The 19,989-nt window shown below is 45.0% G+C and overlaps 2 protein-coding genes across 2 annotated transcripts in view; one reads left to right on the top strand and one right to left on the bottom strand.

The window, feature by feature from the left end:
- Positions 1–371: 371 nt before the first annotated feature.
- Positions 372–10,117, top strand: LOC120018754 (multidrug and toxin extrusion protein 1-like). The gene is made up of 17 exons (XM_038961959.1): positions 372–596; positions 963–1,064; positions 1,677–1,745; positions 2,291–2,439; positions 2,692–2,734; positions 3,409–3,453; positions 3,544–3,641; positions 3,768–3,865; positions 4,142–4,255; positions 4,497–4,564; positions 4,669–4,777; positions 4,909–4,984; positions 5,298–5,367; positions 8,614–8,746; positions 9,012–9,106; positions 9,197–9,239; positions 9,385–10,117. Exons 1-17 carry the CDS (start codon positions 438–440, stop codon positions 9,621–9,623), a joined length of 1,710 nt encoding a protein of 569 aa, XP_038817887.1. The 5' UTR covers positions 372–437; the 3' UTR covers positions 9,624–10,117.
- A 518-nt stretch (positions 10,118–10,635) lies between these two features.
- The window catches only part of LOC120018537 (multidrug and toxin extrusion protein 1-like), a 35,334-nt gene continuing 25,980 nt past the window's right edge, over positions 10,636–19,989 (bottom strand). Inside the window, exons 7-16 of the mRNA XM_038961757.1 lie at positions 18,277–18,374; positions 18,028–18,125; positions 17,815–17,928; positions 17,629–17,696; positions 17,271–17,379; positions 17,041–17,116; positions 16,871–16,940; positions 11,670–11,802; positions 11,309–11,403; positions 10,636–10,938 (exon numbers count right to left, since the gene is read on the bottom strand). Coding sequence (XP_038817685.1) covers positions 10,636–10,938; positions 11,309–11,403; positions 11,670–11,802; positions 16,871–16,940; positions 17,041–17,116; positions 17,271–17,379; positions 17,629–17,696; positions 17,815–17,928; positions 18,028–18,125; positions 18,277–18,374 — 1,164 coding nt within the window. The remainder of the gene's footprint in view (positions 10,939–11,308; positions 11,404–11,669; positions 11,803–16,870; positions 16,941–17,040; positions 17,117–17,270; positions 17,380–17,628; positions 17,697–17,814; positions 17,929–18,027; positions 18,126–18,276; positions 18,375–19,989) is intronic.

The raw sequence follows: 19,989 nt of genomic DNA on the forward strand, positions 1-19,989 counted from the left end.
ATTGTTAAAAGTGCCTAGTTGTGTTTGAAATCGACTACATTGCAGTCGGTGACAAAATACTTACTGATCTACAAATCATCTTAAATGACTACTCATTATTAGTAGATGTGCCAGTCTGCTCAGTCATTGATCAGCTACTGAGAAAAATTTATGCTCTCGAACATGGCCTCAGAGAAAAAATGTAGAGTTCATAAGGAAAGAGCTCCATCATCTGGTGCAGTTGCAGAATTGGCAAAACCCTGTGAACTTTGTCCAGCAGTGGATTGGCAGTCATGTTTAACAATGCTAGTTGAGATTGCTTGTGTACAGCTAAATCAGAGATAGGAAGTGACATAGTCTGTCATCAGATCGGAAGTCTCACTCTGGAAGCTGGTAGCTAGAATACCACCTTGTTCTTACTTGACCATACAGACTTTTCTGAATGACAGTCTTTAGAAATGGATACTAATGTAATTGTGGAGAGTAGGACGAATGGGAATGAAAGCTCTTCATATTCATTGACAATATTTGGGAACTGTTTGAGATGTATTCGCAGGTTGATTCCTGTTGACTTCAAAAAAGAAATGATTGAATTATCAACATTGGCTGGGCCTGTGGTAAGAAACATCTTTATTACATTTTTTGTGTCCACAATTAGTTCAAAGTTATATGAAACCGTACATTTCTAGATTCAATTATTATTGTTATTTAGCAGTGTTTCTTATATAATATTGAATTCACTTTAAGGCCACTGGCACACTGGCTAATTATAGGTTACTGGCATCTGGCACACTATAGATGTTTTTTCATTGCTTCATCTATCACCTTGCCTGTTTAACCTGAATTACTTTGAATGACCTCAAACCATACATTTGATGCATGTATAACACTTCAGTGTTAGGCCTATTCACTACACATATTCCTGATAGTATACACAACTACATCAACTGATTTATCAAATGTTGTGGTTGTATCGGCACCAGGTTATGGCTCAGCTCATGGTCTTTCTAGTGAGTTTCGTCAGTACAGTTTTCTGTGGCCATTTGGGGAAGACAGAACTGGCAGGGGTGGCTCTCGCCATAGCTGTAAGTATTGATTGACTTATGAGTTTATTTCGACAATTGTGGGTAATATTATACTGGGTACCAGTATGTTTGTGCCATATGTCACGCCCTGACCATAGATTGCTTTGTATGTTTCTATGTTTTGTTTGGTCAGGGTGTGATGTGGGTGGGCATTCTATGTTGTATGTCTAGGTTGTCTATTTCTCTGTTTGGCCTGGTGTGGTTCCCAATCAGAGGCAGCTGTCTATCATTGTCTCTGATTGAGAGCTATACTTAGGTAGCCTGTTTTCCCATTGTGTGTTGTGGGTGATTGTTTTCTGTTTAGTGTATGTTCACCTGGCAGAACTGTTTCATTTTCGTTTTTCCTCGTTGTTGTTTTGTGTAGTGTTCAGTTTTAATTAAATATGACGAACACTTACCACGCTGCATTTTGGTCCTCCTCTCCTTCCACCAACGAAAATCGTTACACCATAATGTGACTTCTGCCACTTCGTGTCATGCCAAACATGATGGCACAAACAGACTGGTACCTAGCTGTGGTAGTATTGCATAAATGTTGAAATTACAGCACACTATGAAATTTACAGTTTCAACCAATTTCAAAATTTCTCAATCTCTGTTCTGGTCTTCCAGGTGATTAATGTTACAGGTATCTCCATTGGGTCTGGTTTATCATCAGCGTGTGACACACTCATATCTCAGGTAGGTATGAAACCTAGTCCGTTTCCTCCTCCTAATACAGACCACTGTCCCCAAAATGTTACCAATAGCATTGTCATCATAGCTCTGGTCCAGGGGGTCATACACAGCTTGCTATTGCTCAGTATCAGCATGATATCAGCATATCAGTATCAGCATCAGTATCAGCATGTAATCACCACTGGGATTATTCTTATTTGACCCTGTTGGTCATCTATGAACGTTTGAACATCTTGGCCATGTACTGTTATAATCTCCACCCGACACAGCCAGAAGAGGACTGGCCACCCCTCAGAGCCTGGTTCCTCTCTAGGTTTCTTCCTAGGTTCCTGCCTTTCTAGGGAGTTTTTCCTAGCCAGCTTGCTTCTACATCTGCATTGCTTTCTGTTTGGGGTTTTAGGCTGGGTTTCTGTACAGCACTTTGTGACATTGACTGATGTAAAAAGAGCTTTATAAATACATTTGATTGATTGATGTAGCACCCTGGACCAGAGCTACAGTATCCTGCCATTCCACTCAAAGATTAACTTGATTATTTCTCCCTGCAGACCTTTGGGAGCCGCAACCTCCTGAAAGTTGGGGTCATACTACAGAGAGCCATCCTCATTCAACTTCTGGCCTGTTTCCCATGCTGGGCTATTCTCATCAACACAGAACCCATCCTCCTGGCTGTCAAACAGAGCCCAGAGGTCGCCAGGTAGGTCAGACTCCTCCAGTCACTGCACACAGTTACCCCAGATCTAATAGATGTCTAAAATGGCACCCTATTCCTTACATAGTGTGGTACTTTTGACCAGGGCCCATAGGGAATAGGATGATATTTGGGACGCAGGCTATGTCTCTGAATGTGTCTGTTTTCTGTGATTCACAAGTGACATGTAGAGATTGGTTTGTAGAATGTGATTACTGTTTTGGATCATTCTGATAGCGCTCTCTTATGTCACTTTAGGTTGTCTCAGATGTATGTGAAGATTTTTATGCCAGCACTCCCAGTGAGTACATCTATCTACCCAGACACATGTGAACACAGTCGATTAAGCAGTAGTGTAAAATAAAAATACTTTAAAGTACTACTTAAGTAGTTTTTGGGGTATCTGTACATTACTTTACTATTACTATTTTTGACAACTTTTACTTCCTAAAGAAAATAATGTACTTTTTACTCCATACATTTTCCCTGACATGAAAAAGTACTCGTTACACTTTGAAGGCTTAGCAGGACAGGAAAATGGTCAAATTCACGTACTTATCAAGAGAACATCCCTGGTCATCCCTACTGCCGCTGATCTGGCAGAATCACGAAACACAAATGCTTCATTTGTAAATTATTTCCAAGTGTTGGAGTGTGCCCCTGGTTATCTGTAAATGACATAAACCAAGAATATTGTGCCTTCTGGTTTGCGTAATATAAGCAATTTCAAAATAATTATTTACTTTTGATACTGAAGTATATTTAAAACCAAATACTTTTAGGCTTTTTCTCAAGTAATATTTTACTGGGTGACTTTCACTTTTACTTGATTTTCTATTAAGGTATCTTTACTTTTCTTTATCTTTACTTTTACTCAAGTATGACAATTGGGTACTTTTTCCACCACTGCAATTAAGATAATAATGAATTTACCATGTCAAAACTGAAACATGTTCATCATACATTTTTTAACAGGCCACTTTTATTTACCAGCTGGAGGCCAGATATCTACAGAATCAGGTTAGAGCTAACCTAGACCTCAGTCAGTCGCCCTGCAAAGAGAATAATCACCTGACCATTTGATCTGAATGAGACTTTATTGTCCTTCAGGGAATCATATGGCCGCAGGTCATCACAGGTGTGGTGGCTAACCTACTGAATGCCCTCATCAACTACATCTTCCTCTATCTTCTGGACCTGGGTGTAGCGTGAGTGTCATCCCCAAACAGTGATTATTCTCTCATTACCATTGAGGGATATAGGATGGGATGGTAATTGTTAGCACTGAGGGCTATAGGATGTAATGTATGTTGTGGATTGTTTTCGGGTGACAGTGGGTCTGCGTGGGCCAACACCATCTCTCAGCTCTCTCTGGCTGCTATGCTCTATACCTACATCATATGGAAGGAACTCCACAAAGCCACCTGGGCAGGTGAGACATGATTACACTAAAGTAGGTCTTATACCACCAAATCCACAAACTCTTTGAACTATCTGCGACTTGAATGGACCCCATACAAAGTGATGCATTTATTAGTATGCATTTATTGCGGGACAGCAGTGCAATGTCAAACCAAGGGCGCTGTTTTTGGCTTCCTAATGTATTAACACAGCATGGTTTTGGTTCAGACCCAAACACCTTCTGTGAGAACATGAGCATGAACCTTTCGGTGAGGATCCCAGTGTCTGAGCCTTGTGTTCCTTATAGGCTGGTCTTGGGAGTGCCTGGAAGACTGGGACACATACGTCCACCTGGCCATTCCTAGCATGATCATGCTGTGTGTGGAGTGGTGGACCTATGAGATTGGAGGTTTTCTAGCAGGTACGGCAACAGATGGAAGCAGGTCTATTTGGTGTCTGGTTATTTTGTTATTTAGCTATCTGGTTGTTTTGCATTGAAGTCTATGAATGTCATAATGTCTCTCTATTGTTATTTGTTTTATGTGAAATGGTGTTCTAGATTTTACTGTTTGCTTGTGGGTATTTCTACACGTTACACACTGTTTAGCTGTTAGTGTTTCTGCTTTGGTTTGATATCCTGTCTCACTACCTCTCAATGGCAGGTCTGATAAGTGAGGTGGAGCTTGGAGCACAATCAGTCGTCTACGAACTGGCAAACATTTGCTACATGGTAAATATATAGATAAGACTTGAAAAATTTTTTGGGGGCAAATGTTCATCCATACCATATTTTCACACTAGTCACATAGAGCATCTGTGTGTGTGTGTTGTCAGTTCCCTCTAGGGTTCAGTGTGGCAGGCAGTGTGAGGGTGGGCAATGCTCTGGGGGCTGGAGATACAGAGCAGGCCAAGCTGTCTGCCAAGCTGGCCATGTTCTGTGCTGGTACGTGTGTAGACCTCAAATAATATTTAAACGCTTGACAAGAGAAAATAAAGCATTAAAACGATAATTAAATGATACGTTTTACTGAAGAAATGTGTTCAGTCTATGTATGACCTTTTGTCTCTGTCCAGGATCAGTTTCTGTGTGCTTGTCGGTTCTTGTTGGGATACTGAAGGACAAAATCTCCTATGTCTTTACATATGATGAGTGAGTAATGTAGTCTGTGGTAATTTACCACTACAGATTTGCTTCTGTGGCTTTGGGATCTGTTGTTCATCACCATGACTTTGCAGTTTTGTTGTGTTTTAATACAACCCTGGTGTGTTGTAATGTATCTGTGTATGAGCGTGAACATTGATGACCTTTCTTTATGACATAACTAAGTCACTCACTGTAATACAGAAGTACACAGTCATGAACTTTGCTTACATATTCCTTCACACTTTAACTAGGGTGAGATGTCTCTGTCATTGATTTACATAACTGAATGTATTTCTTCCCCCTGAATTTCTACCAACAGGCAGATCAGGGAGAGGGTTGCTCAAGTTATGGCTTTCTACGCCCCTTTTCTTCTGTTAGATGCAATATCGGTAAGGAGTCAATGCTGCTACTGTATCACAACTTATAGCTCCCTTTACTCATCACATTACAGATCCACTCTTTATAATATCAAAGGTACTATTATAACAGGAAAGACTTCTTCCACATTTGTTACATTACAGCCTTATTCTAAAATGTATTATACACTTTTTCCCCTCGTCAATCTATACACAATACCCCATAATGACAGAGCAAAACCAGGTTTACATTTTTTCTCACAAATTTATTAAAAAAAAAATATATATATATATATATATATGACATTTACATAAATATTCAGACCCTTTACTCAGTACTTTGTCGAAGCACCTTTTGGCAGCGATTACAGGCTTGAGTCTTCTTGGGTATGATGCTACAAGCTTGGCACAACTGTATTTGGGGAGTTTCTCCCATTCTTCTCTGCAGAGCCTCTCAAGCTCTGTCAGGTTGGATGGGGAGCGTCGCTGCACAGCTATTTTCAGGTCTCAAGAGATGTTTGATTGGGTTCAAGTCTGGGCTCTGGCTGGGCCACTCAAGGACATTCAGAGACTTGTCCCGAAGCCACTCCTGCATTGTCTTGGCTGTGTGCTTATGGTCATTGTCCTGTTGAAGATGAACCTTCACCCCAGTTTGAGGTCCTGAACGCTGTGGAGGTTTTCATTAAGGATCTCTCTGTAATTTTCTCTGTTCATCTTTCCCTCAATCCTGACTAGTCTCCCAGTCCCTGCCGCTGAAAACCATCCCCACAGCATGATTCTGCCACCACCATGCTTCACCATAGAGATGGTGCCAGGTTTTATCCAGACGTGATGCTTGGCATTCAGGCCAAAGTGTTCAATCTTGGTTTCATCAGACCAGAGAATCTTGTTTCTCATGGTCAGAGCCCTTTGGGTGCCTTTTGGCAAACTCCAAGTGGGCTGTTATGTGCCTTTTACTGAGGAGTTGCTTCCGTCTGGCCACTCTACCATAAAGGCCTGATTGGTGGAGTGGTGCAGAGATGGTTGTCCTTCTTGAAAGTTCTCCCATCTCCACAGAGGAACTCTGGAGCTCTGTCAGAGTGACCATTGGGTAAACTCCCTCTTTACCTCTGTAGTCTGGTCTCCTTCACCACCAGCAGTTACCATACCCGGTCTGCTAGGTGGTTGCTACTTAAAGTCCCCAGGACTTTCACAGTATTAGGCAAGACTGCCTTCTCTTCTTGTGCACCAGACAAATGTTGTATTTTTTTAAATTTCACCTTTATTTAACCAGGTAGGCTAGTTGAGAACAAGTTCTCTGTCACGTTCCTGACCTTATTTCCTTTATTTTGTCTTTGTTTAGTATGGTCAGGGCGTGAGTTGGGGTGGGCATTCTATGTTATGTGTTTCTATGTTGGGTTCAATGTATTAGCCTGATATGGTTCTCAATTAGGGGCAGGTGTTTTACGTTTCCTCTGATTGAGAACCATATTAAGGTAGGCTGTTCTCACTGTTTGTTTGTGGGTGATTGTTCCTGTGTCAGTGTTTGTGCCACACGGGACTGTTTTCGTTCGTTTCGTTTGTTTCATTCGTGTGTTCCTTCCTGTTCGTGCGTTCATGTTATATGTTCACAAGTTCAGGTCTGTTCACGTCGTTTATTGTTTTGTAGTTTGTTTAAGAGTTTTTCCGTCTTCGTTATTATTAATAAACAAATATGTATTCAACCCACGCTGCGTTTTGGTCCGATCCATGCTCCTCTTCAGACGAGGAGGAAAACGACCGTTACATTCTCATTTACAACTGCGACCAGGCCAAGATAAAGCAAAGCAGTGCGACACAAACAACAACACAGAGTTACACATGGAATAAACAAACATACAGTCAAAAACACAATAGAGAAAGTCTATATACATGGAATAATCTACAATCCATGCTTCATCTAGATATGTTAGTGCCACTGAATGAATTTAACATATTGATGGGAGACTCTTAGAGAGGAGTGTAAATGCTTTTTTTTAGGTTGGTGTTGTGTATTGTATTCTTCTATGTTTTAATTCTGTAATGTATTGATTGTTGCTGCCTTCTTTGCCAGGTCTCCTTTGAAAAAGAGACTCTGGGTCTCAATGGGCTTTTCGTGGTGAAATAAAGGTTACATTTAAAAAATTGGTCACCTCCCTGACCAAGGACCTTCTCCCCCGATTGTTCAGTTTGGCCGGACGGCCAGCTCTAGGAAGAGTCTTGGTGGTTCTTCTCACATTTAAGAATGATGGAGGCCACTATGTTCTTGGGGAACTTCAATGCTGCAGAAATGTTTTTTTGGTATCCTTCCCCAGATCTGTGCCTCGACACAATCCTGTCTCAGAGCTCTAAGGACAATTCCTTTGACATCATGGCTTGGTTTTTGCTTTGACATGCACTGTCAACTGTGGGACCTTTACATAGACAGGTGTGTGCCTTTTCGAATCAGGCCCATTCAATTGAATTTGACAGGTGGACTCCAAGTTATAGAAACATCTCAAGGATGATCAATGGGAACAGGATGCACCTGAGATCAATTTCGAGTCTCATAGCAAAGGGTCTGAATAATTATGTAAATAAGGTATTTCTGTTTTTTATTTGTAATACATTTGCAAAAATGTAAAAATCTGTTTTTCGCTTTGTGATTATGGGGTATTGTAACGGTGTTCCTCCTCCTCTTCATCCGAAGAGGAGGAGCATGGATTGAACCAAGGCGCAGCGTTGTGAAATGACATAATTTATTAAACAAGACGAAAAAACGAACTACACTTGAATAATAAACAAAACAAATAAACGACGTAGACAGACCTGGACGACGAACTTACATGAAACACGAAGAACGCAATAACAGGAAAACTGACTACACAAAAACCGAACGAACAAACATACCGAGAACAGTCCCGTGTGGCGTAACATACAGACACTGACATAGGAGACAACCACCCACAACAAACAGTGTGAAAACACCTACCTTAATATGACTCTCAATCAGAGGAAACGACACACACCTGCCTCTAATTGAGAGCCATATTAGGTACCCATTAACCAACATAGAAACAGAAAACATAGACTGCCCACCCAAACTCACGTCCTGACCAACTAACACATACAAAAACTAACAGAAAACAGGTCAGGAACGTGACAGGTATTGTATGTAGATTGAGGATTTTTTAAAATTTGATACATTTTAAAATAAGGCTGTAACATCAAGGGGTCTGAATACTTTCCGAAGAAACTGTATGTACAACAGTAACCGTGTCTCTGTTTCTCCTGGTTCCCCAGGCTGCCTCAGGTAGTATTATAAGGGGTGCAGGTAAGCAGAAGGTTGGGGCGATATGCAACATCCTGGGTTACTATGGGGTTGGCTTTCCTATTGGCGTGTCCCTGATGTTTGCTGCCAAACTAGGAATCATGGGTAAGAACATCTATAAATGTGTTTCGCATTTTGTCCTTTGAATATATGGAGTAATATTTCATTCCTTTTTCAGTCTTTTGATTGCTCCCGTATTGCACCTGGGCGCCTGACTGTTTCGTAATTTAACAACATTACATTGTTGGTTTGTGTGGCAAGGTGACAAGTTGGCTTAAGCAAAGACAAACTGGCTCCAATCTCCCTACTGCTTCCTTCAGTTGTCTTCACTTCTTTGACTGTTACCGTTATGTTTGGTCTCCACCCCCAGGCCTGTGGACCGGTCTGTTTACCTGTGTGTTCCTACAGTCCTCCTTCCTCATCGTCTACCTATCCAGAATGAACTGGAAGAAAGCCACTGTAGAGGTGAGGGAACAAAGGCATAACACTCAAGTATTTATTTAATTTAATGTAAATGCCTTGAAGAGGATCTTAATGGTGTTGGGTTGTTTGCAGGCCCAGATCAGAGCTGAGGTACAGGGGAACTCTACATACATGGGTAAGAAAGTCTCAATTTAATCATTGACCCTTCACTTTACTCATTCATCATCATAACTCTTTACATGGCTTTACAAGTGTATAATTTTATTCTTGTTTATGAAAGAATCAATGCTCTGTCTAATAGGTGTGTTTCTGTGTGACAGACATGGCCCCAGAGGCCCAATCAAATGATATAGCTCCCTGTGAGGGCCACACAGACAGAAATGCCCTGGCTGAGGATGGGGCTGACGGTGAGGTTGGGGACAGGGTGGCCCTCAGCAAGGTGGAGGCCCTTCTGGCACACAGGGCCCTGGTTATGCGGAGGGGCCTGGCTCTGTGTGTCATGTTCTTCATCCTGGCCCTGGGAATCATCATCAACCTACTGCTCACCAACCTCACTTGATGAACACAGAGTGAGTTCCAGAGAGGATGGGTTGCAGAGATAGCTCCACTCAACCAGAGTGGTCAGAGGACCACCTAAGCAACGATACAGAGAAGATAGGACTGGAGAGGGGCTGGCCAAACTATGGTGCCAAATTGTTCCAGTACTGTTGGTCTGTGAGGAGCCTAGGGATTATTTATTCTGGGTCTTTTCATTTCTCATCTGAATGAAATTGTATCACATTGTCTGAGCTGATTACACAAACCAATCAAACCTAATGTTTTCTCATCGTAATAATATAGTGCAAACCAAAAAGTAAAGACAGACTCACACTGTACGATCCAAAATGTTTGTATTCTATAAATTAATTCCAAAAACAGTGGTGTCATACCCATAGGGGGCCCAAAGGCACATACCCCCTCATAATATATTTTTTTAATTAACTACTTAACTTTTTTAAGCCAATGTTTTATCCTAATTATTTATAACAAGATCTGTCAGCGGTATTTTGCGGTGGGGGCACACCGACTGAACCAATACCCCCCCCCCCCCCCCCCCCCATTCTTCCTCGTAAGTGTTTCCTTCCAAGGTGCACAGAGGAAAGATATGCTTAGGCAGGAAGCTAGATACTCTAGTGCGTGCAATATCATCAGTGGAGGATGAGAGAGAGAGTGTAGAGTGACACACACAGCATTTGATTTGATTCTAGCTGCCAGTGATGGGCAGAAGGGTATGTTTGTAAATTAATTTGATCAAGCTGTGTAGCCTATTGATTCCTTCTTGAAGTTGTCTTTAGCTAGCCAGCTAGATAGGTTCCCAATCTCCCAACCTCCCCTTTTTGCCATTTTTGGTTCCAGGTAGAACCCTGGGTTATCTATGTTTTTGTTTACATAGAATTAGGCATGACTATGGCTCTAGATTGAAGAAAAAGGCTGTTTCAGGTGTAATAACAGATTCACTGACACAGCATGTCTATAACAGCACCTCTATTGTCTTGCTACAGGGTCTGTTCTGGGTCCCCCAGGTATTACTCCTAGATGAGAACTGTTAACAGGGTGAGTTCAGGGGGGGAGGTAGTGGTAAAGGTAGTGTTGCTCCAGTCTACACTCAGATTGCTCCATGAGCTGATTGGTAGAGGCAGGAGAAGATGTACACTGGTCCCCACAACCAGGATGACAATGGCAGCCAGTACAGTGAGACCTCTCCTCAGGACCAGCTGGGTGGTGGAGAGCAGTCCACTGGGGCTCCCATCCTCCCTCTTCACCTCTGGGGTCCCATTGCTTCCCCTGAGGTCTTCCTGGCCCTCAGTACTCACTGAAATGTATCCATTCACTGTCTGGGTGTGGACGCAGGCACAATCTGGGTTAGAACAATGTTATTCGCGAGAGTATAGTATAAATAATATAGAACATAGGACTGAGCAACATGTTTCTACTCACCCTTCCACTGTTCTCTGTGTGGTCAGGTGCAACTATATTCCTCATTGACACCATATGTCCAGCCTTTCCAGCTCGTTTCACAGCCTGTCACAAACAGATCAACTCAATGATGCTCTCAACTGACAGCAAACCATTTCCTTCACCTGCCACAAGCCACTACTATGCTTCACAGAAACCATAAAGATAGAGGTATGGGCTGTCAGTCTCTCAATCACCTAAGCCATTGTATGTTCCAGATAGGGAAGTGAAAAGCCACTGGTGACGTACCTTCTCTGTCATTCTCTTCCAGTTGAGCCTGAAGATGACAGTGATGAAGAAGGTGGACTGTAGAATTACACAGATGAACAGGCCTAACCAGAACCCTGTGTAGAGGGGAGGAGAGGAGGTTATACCGGCTTTGACCAAAGACACAGAACATTGTGTCATCTTCAATAAAGAATACTCCCGCAATTCATGATTCTTGAATTGGGAATACTAGTGAAAGCAAAATATTTTCCTGAATTTGATCATGACCATACTTCTGTTGCAAGTATCTGGCATGGCAGTAAGCATGAGCAAAGACTCTGGTCTTGAAAAGAAAGTCTAAAATTGTGTTTGGTTTTCATAGAATTCAGAAATGAGTAAATACCTAGGACCCTGAGGCCAGCTGTGAACATCAAAGAGATGCCCAGTGGAAGGCCCACACAGTAGTAGGTGATAAGATTAGCCATCGCTGCTATCTTCTGTTTGCCCGTGCCCAGAATGATGCCCATGCACACACACTGGGACAGACAGACAAATCTAAGATTAGTGGGTGTTTACAGAGAGAGAGACAAACACTGTTAGCTGGCGGTCAACGTGTTCCAGGATCCTGGAAAATTACATAGACTATCTCCATTATTCCAACATACAGTACCAGTCAAAAGATTGGAAACAGCTACTCATCAAGGGTTTTTCTTTATTTTTGTACTATTTTCTACATTGTAGAATAATAGTGAAGACATTAAAACTATGAAATAACACATATGGAATCATGTAGTAACCAAAATAGTGTTAAATAAATCAAAATATATTTTATATTTGAGATTCAGCAATTCGACCATGAAGGTCTGATTCACGCAGTCTCCTCTGAACAGTTGATGCTGAGATGTGTCTGTTACTTGAACTCTGTGAAGCATTTATTTGGGTTGCAATCTGAGGTGCTGTCACGTTCCTGACCTGTTTTCTGTTGTTTTGTATGTGTTTAGTTGGTCAGGGCGGGAGTTGGGGTGGGTATTCTATGTTGTGTGTCTAGTTCGTCTGTTTCTGTGTTCAGCCTAATATGGTTCTCAATCAGAGACAGCTGTCAATCGTTGTCCCTGATTGAGAATCATATATAGGTGGCTTGTTTTGTGTTGGGGATTGTGGGTGGTTGTTTCCTGTCTCTGTGTTTGTGTTCTGCACCAGATAGGACTGTCTCGGCTTTCACGTTTGTTATTTTGTTAGTTGTTAATGTTCATCGTTTATTGTTAAATTAAACATGTTGAACACTAACTGCGCTGCATTTTGGTCCTCTCCTTCATCCCAGGAAGAAAGCCGTTACAGAACCACCCACCTAACCCGGACCAAGCAGCGTGGCAACGGGCAGCAACGACAGCAGCAGTGGTACAAGGAGGAATGGACATGGGAGGAGATTCTGGACGGAGAAGGACCCTGGGCAGAGCCAGAGGAGTGTCGCCGCCCCAAAGCGGAGCTGGAGGCATCTAAAGCGGAGAGGCGGCATTATGAGGCGCTAGCAAGGCAGAGCGGCTGGAAGCCCGAGAGGCTCACCCAAAAATGTCTTGGGGGGGGGGCTAAAGGGTAGTGTGGCGAAGGCAGGTAGGAAACCTGCGCCCACTTCCCATGCTTACCGTGGAGAGCGGGAGTACGGGCAGACACCGTGTTATGCGGAAGAGCGTACGGTGTCTCCTGTACGTGTGCATAGCCCGGTGCGGGTTATTCCACCTCCCCGCACTGGGCGGGCTAGATTGAGCATTGAGCCAAGTGCCATGAAGCCGGCTCAACATATCTGGCCTCCAGTACGTCTCCTCGGGCCGGTGTACATGGCACCAGCCTTACGAATGGTGTCCCCGGTTCGCCTACACAGCCCAGTGCGGGTTATTCCACCTCCCCGCATTGGACAGGCTACGGGGAGCATTCAACCAGGTAAGGTTGGGCAGGCTCAGTGCTCAAGGGAGCCAGTACGCCTGCACGGCCCGGTATATCCGGCGCCACTTTCCCGCCCCAGCCCAGTACCACCAGTGCCTACACCACGCACCAGGCTTCCAGTGCGTCTCCAGAGCCCTGTTCCTCCTCCACGCACTCTCCCTGTGGTGCGTGTCTCCAGCCCAGTACCACCAGTTCCGGCACCACGCACCAAGCCTCCTGTGCGTCTCCAGAGCCCTGTACGCACTGTTCCTTCTCCCCGCACTCGCCCTGAGGTGCGTGCCCTCAGCCCGGTACCTCCAGTTCCAGTACCACGCACCAGGCCTATAGTGCGCATCGAGAGTCCAGTGTGCCCTGTTCCTTCTCCCCGCACTCGCCCTGAGGTGCGTGTCTCCAGTCCGGTGCCACCAGTTCCGGCACCACGCACCAGGCCTACTGTGCGCCTCAGCAGGTCAGAGTCGGCCGTCTGCCCAACGCCGCCTGTACTGCTCGTCTGCCCAGCACCGTCTGAGCTGCCTGTCTGCCCAGCGCCGTCTGAGCCATCCGTCTGCCCAGCGCCGTCTGAGCCATCCGTCTGCCCAGCGCCGTCTGAGCCATCCGTCTGCCCAGCGCCGTCTGAGCCGCCCGTCTGTCCCGAGCCATTAGAGCCGTCCGTCAGTCAGGAGCCGCCAGAGCCGCCAGCCAGTCAGGAGCCGCCAGAGCCGCCAGCCAGTCAGGAGCCGCCAGAGCCGCCAGCCAGTCAGGAGCCGCCAGAGCCGCCAGCCAGTCAGGAGCCGCCAGAGCCGCCAGCCAGTCAGGAGCCGCCAGAGCCGCCAGCCAGTCAGGAGCCGCCAGAGCCGCCAGCCAGTCAGGAGCCGCCAGAGCCGCCAGCCAGTCAGGAGCCGCCAGAGCCGCCAGCCAGTCAGGAGCCGCCAGAGCCGCCAGCCAGTCAGGAGCCGCCAGAGCCGCCAGCCAGTCAGGAGCCGCCAGAGCCGCCAGCCAGTCAGGAGCCGCCAGAGCCGCCAGCCAGTCAGGAGCCGCCAGAGCCGCCAGCCAGTCAGGAGCCGCCAGAGCCGCCAGCCAGTCAGGAGCCGCCAGAGCCGCCAGCCAGTCAGGAGCCGCCAGAGCCGCCAGCCAGTCAGGAGCCGCCAGAGCCGCCAGCCAGTCAGGAGCCGCCCTTCAGTCAGGAGCTGCCCTTCAGTCATGAGCTGCCCTTCAGTCATGAGCTGCCCTTCAGTCATGAGCTGCCCTACAGTCATGAGCTGCCCTACAGTCATGAGCTGCCCTTCAGTCATGAGCTGCCCTTCAGTCATGAGCTGCCCTTCAGTCATGAGCTGCCCTCCAGTCATGAGCTGCCCTCCAGTCATGAGCTGCCCTCCAGTCATGAGCTGCCACCCAGTCATGAGCTGCCACCCAGTCATGAGCTGCCACCCAGTCCGGAGCTGCCACCCAGTCCGGAGCTGCCACCCAGTCCGGAGCTGCCACCCAGTCCGGAGCTGCCACCCAGTCCGGAGCTGCCACCCAGTCCGGAGCTGCCACTAGTCCAGAGTTGTCCCTCTGTCCTAAGCTACCTCTCTGTCCGGAGCTACCTCTCGGTCCTGAGCTACCTCTCTGTCCTGAGCTACCTCTCGGTCCTGAGTTGTCTCCTCTATTTAGGAGGGGCCTTGGTGAAGGTTCCTGGACCATGGTTGGGGGCGAGGGTCGCCACTCAAAGGACGCTAAGGAGGGGGACAAAGACAGTGGTGGAGTGGTGTCCTCGTCCACCGCCGGAGCCGCCACCGCGGACAGATGCCCACCCAGACCCTCCCCTTGAGTTTTAGGGGTGCGCCCGGAGTTCGCACCTTGAGGGGGGGGGGGTTCTGTCACGTTCCTGACCTGTTTTCTGTTGTTTTGTATGTGTTTAGTTGGTCAGGGCGTGAGTTGGGGTGGGTATTCTATGTTGTGTGTCTAGTTCGTCTGTTTCTGTGTTCAGCCTAATATGGTTCTCAATCAGAGACAGCTGTCAATCGTTGTCCCTGATTGAGAATCATATATAGGTGGCTTGTTTTGTGTTGGGGATTGTGGGTGGTTGTTTCCTGTCTCTGTGTTTGTGTTCTGCACCAGATAGGACTGTCTCGGCTTTCACGTTTGTTATTTTGTTAGTTGTTAATGTTCATCGTTTATTGTTAAATTAAACATGTTGAACACTAACTGCGCTGCATTTTGGTCCTCTCCTTCATCCCAGGAAGAAAGCCGTTACAGGTGCAGTTAATTGCCGATAACTGAGGCTGGTAACTCTAATGAACTTATCCTCTGCAGCAGAGGTAACTCTGGGTCTTCCTTTCCTGTGGCGGTCCTCATGAGAGCCAAATTGTCGAAGACCCCAGCCACCCCAGTCATAGGCTGTTCTCTCTACTACCGCATGGCAAGCGGTACCGGAGTGCCAAGTCTAGGACAAAAAGGCTTCTCAACAGTTTTTACCCCCAAGCCATAAGACTCCTGAACAGGTAATCAAATGGCTACCTGGACTATTTGCATTGTGTGCCCCCCCCCCAACCCCCCCAAACCCTCTTTTTACGCTGCTGCTACTCTCTGTTTATCATATATGCATAGTCACTTTAACTATACATTCATGTACATACTACCTCAATTAGGCCAACCAACCAGTGCTCCCACACATTGGCTTACCGGGCAATCTGCATTGTGTACCGCCACCCACCACCCGCCACCCGCCAAGCCCTCTTTTACGCTACTGCTACTCTCTGTTCATCATATGTATAGTCACTTTAACCATATCTACATGTACATACTACCTCAATCAGCCTGACTAACCGGTGTCTGTATGTAGCCTCGCTACTTTTATAGCCTCGCTACTGTATATAGCCTCGCTACTGTATATAGCCTGTCTTTTACTGTTGTTTTATTTCTTTACTTACCTATTGTTCACCGAACACCTTTTTTGCACTATTGGTAAGTAAGCATTTCACTGTAAGGTCTACACCTGTTGTATTCGGCGCACATGACAAATAAACTTTGATTTGATCATATCATAGCGCTTGATGGTTTTTGCGACTGCGCTTGAAGAAACTTTCAAAGTTCTTGAAATGTTCCCGGATTAACTGACCTTCACATCTTAAAGTAATGATGGACTGTCGTTTCTCTTTGCTTATTTGAGCTGTTCTTGCCACAATATGGACTTGGTCTTTTACCAAATAGGGCTATCTTCTGTATACCACTCCTACCTTGTCACAACACAACTGATTGGCTCAAACGCATTAAGAAGGAAAGAAATTCCACAAATGAACTTTTAACAAGGCACACCTGTTAATTGAAATGCATTCCAGGTGACTGCCTCATGAAGCTCCTTCAAGACTGCCAGGTGAAGCTGGTTGAGAGAATGCCAAGAGTGTGCAAAGCTGTCATCAAGGCAACGGGTGGTTACTTTGAAGAATCTCAAATATAAAATATATTTTGATTTGATTAACACTTTTTGGGTTACTACATGAATCCATATGTGTTATTTAATTGTTTTGATGTCTTCACTATTATTCTACAATGTAGAAAATAGTACAAAAATAAAGGAAAACCCTGGAATGAGTCCAAACTTTTGACTGGTACTGTATATGAATGATTTCTAATTATAGCAGTACTATTGTATAAAATGTTATTAATTTTTTCAATGGTTACAAACCACTTGAGTGCACTTACCACTAGCCCATCAAAGAACTGAAGGACACAGTACACGTTAAGAAGTTGAGAGACCAGATCTATGATCTGACTGAAAAGGAATTAAATAATCGTTATTGAGATGGTCAGGTTACAATTTGGGACGGTGTTGGTTTGAATCATTATGTTGACTATATGTACACCCTACTTACTCATCAGAAGTAAACATGAAGGCGATCACTGTTTTAGTAGAGATCAGCACAATTCCCTGAATTACTGCCATTGAACCTAGGACGTGGAATGGAGGAAAAAGACATGCACTACTTCAAAAACAATGACTAGTTTGTCAAAGTAATTATTATCATTTTAGTTCACCATAGTTCACCGTAGTTGTGATGGTTGAAGTAAGGGCCATATGAGCTAGAGTAAGTGTGTGACTGACCTGAGAGGGCGAGGGACACCTTGCTGGTGAGAATGGCCCCAGCTGTGTCTCCGGCCCCAAGAGCATTCCCCACACGAACACATGCTGCAGCCTGGATCCCCATGGGGAACTTTACCCGCACAACACAGCACGTTATCTAGACGCCTCTTAAACAGCTTGCTGTCTTAGTCTAACCATGCCTCAAACAAAGTTCATGTCTGCTTTTAACTCAGATTTTATCTTGATCTGTAGCCTACATGTACAGTACATTTTGGGTTATTCTTCAGCATATTTGGACTGGATAGCCAGTGCATTGGGCTTCATTTGGTTTCCATGATAGGTGTTAAAGTGGGTGTTTAAAGAGTTCTGTACACATTACCATGTAGTTGATGAAAGCCAGCATCATGACCACATGTTGAGCAGCCAGGTCCACTTCACTCAGCATGCCTGAGAAAGAGAGGGGGAAGAATGCAGAGGTGGATGTTACATAGATATGGTTGTTTTGGCCTTTTGAATGTGACTGTTCATTGGTTCATTGGTGTTAACCTTAAGACCTGAAATGTACCTGCAAGGAATCCCCCAAGCTCATAGATCCACCATTCGAAACATAGCATCAGTGTACTGGGGATGGCTAGTTTCATATAAGAGCCCCACTCCTGCAGCGCTTCTGTGGTCCAACCTGTAGGGGGAGACAATGGCCTGTTTTATCCCAACACAAACCGGTCTATTTCAATAGGTCATTCATTAGGCACAATCAGAGAGATGGACTTTCTCTTACCTCCCCATGTTTTCACATGTAGCTTCTTCCAACAAATGTAAGCAAACAAGAAGGAACATATGTAGAGCTGGGAGAGTGTATTAGCTGCTGCCGACCCTCTAGAAAACAAACACACAAACAAAAACACACACTCCATGAAATGATAATGAGCATTGCATACTTACTGGTACATACTTGATACTCTGACTATGTTAGTGACTGTTAAGAATATGGCACTGTTATCAATGTTTCTGGTGTGAGCACACCTACACAACTCCCAGGTCCATCCAGTAGAGCAGGATATAGTTTGTCACCACGTTGGCGATGTTGGCCGCTGCTGCTGTGTACATCTGAGGCAGTATTATCCCCTGAGCACAGAAACACACTAGTTGATATGATCATCAGATTCACACCTAACCAGGGTTACTGTACTCCAAGATGACAGTTTTACTCTGAAACAGTCAGAGGTCACCAAGTGCAACATAGCTTCAGTGTGTAAATCAGCAAGAAAGATGTGTCGGCATCGAGAAATTGTCTCTGGCCCCCTCCCAGTTAGGGGGAGTGATGAGTGATGAGTGATTGAGTCTCACAACTCAATCGCTAGTTGAAAACTGTTTTCTGGCCCTCCCAAGAGATAGAATTTGTAGATAATTGGCCCTCTTTCTGGGACTCACCCACAAACAGGACCATGCCTGGCCTGCTGAGGAGTGACGGACTCCATCCTAGCTGGAGGGGTGCTCTCATCTTATCTATGAACATAGACAGGGCTATAACTCCTCTAGCTCCACTCACTTCTAGATTAGACTACTGCAGTGCTCTACTTTCCGGCTACCCAGATAAAGCACTAAATTAACTTCAGCTAGTGCTAAACACGGCTGCTAGAATTTTGACTAGAACCCCAAAATTGTATCATATTACTCCAGTAATAGCCTCTCTACACTGGCTTCCTGTTATGGCTAGGGCTGATTTCAAGGTTTTACTGCTAACCTACAAAGCATTACATGGGCTTGCTCCTACCTACCTTTCCGATTTGGTACTGCCATACATACCTACACGTACGGTACGGTCACAATACGCAGGCCTCCTTATTGTCCCTAGAATTTCTAAGCAAACAGCTGGAGGCAGGACTTTCTCCTATATAGCTCCATTTTTATGGAATGGTCTGCCTATCCATGTGAGAGACGCAGACTCAGTCTCGACCTTTAAGTCTATATTAAAGACTCATCTCTTCAGTAGGTCCTATGATTGAGTGTAGTCTGGCCCAAGGGTGTGAAGGTGAACGGGGCCACAGTGTCTCCCGACCCCTCTTGTCTCAGCCTCCAGTATTTATGCTGCAATAGTTTATGTGTTGGGGGGCTAGGATCAGTCTGTTATATCTGGAGTATTTCTCCTGTCTTATCCGGTGTCCTGTGTTAATTTAAGTATTTTCTCTCTCTCTCTCTCTCTCTCTCTCTCTCTCTCTCTCTCTCTCTCTCTCTCTCTCTCTCTCTCTCTCTCTCTCTCTCTCTATCTATCTACCCCACCTGCTGTCTCTAACTCTGAATGATTGGCTATGAAAAGCCAACATTTACTCTTGAGGTGCTGACCTGTTGCACCCTCTACAACCACTGTGATTATTATTATTATTTGACCCTACTGGTCATCTATGAACGTTTGAACATCTTGGCCATGTACTGTTATAATCTCCACCCGGCACAGCCAGAAGAGGTCTCAGAGCCTGGTTCCTCTCAAGGTTTCTTCCTAGGTTCCTGCCTTTCTAGGGAGTTTTTCCTAGCCAGCGTGCTTCTACATCTGCATTGCTTCCTGTTTGGGGTTTTAGGCTGTGTTTCTGTATAGCACTTTGTGACATCGACTGATGAAAAAAGGGCTTTATAAATGCATTTGATTGATTGATTGAACTCAGATAACACAAGAGACTGGGATGAGGATGCCATCATAGAAATAAGAATGAATAGAAAGGTCGTCTCCATTCTAGTCAATGAT

The sequence above is a fragment of the Salvelinus namaycush genome, chromosome 23 (genome assembly GCF_016432855.1).
Source record: "Salvelinus namaycush isolate Seneca chromosome 23, SaNama_1.0, whole genome shotgun sequence".
Lineage (NCBI taxonomy): Eukaryota > Metazoa > Chordata > Actinopteri > Salmoniformes > Salmonidae > Salvelinus > Salvelinus namaycush.

Bases quoted from the DNA above. Each gene is read 5' to 3' on its own strand.
- LOC120018754 (XM_038961959.1), top strand. From the start codon at position 438: ATGGATACTAATGTAATTGTGGAGAGTAGGACGAATGGGAATGAAAGC. The intron at 2,440-2,691 runs GTAGGTCAGACT...ATGTCACTTTAG, and splicing joins CAGAGCCCAGAGGTCGCCAG to GTTGTCTCAGATGTATGTGA. The intron at 4,256-4,496 runs GTACGGCAACAG...TCTCAATGGCAG, and splicing joins GATTGGAGGTTTTCTAGCAG to GTCTGATAAGTGAGGTGGAG.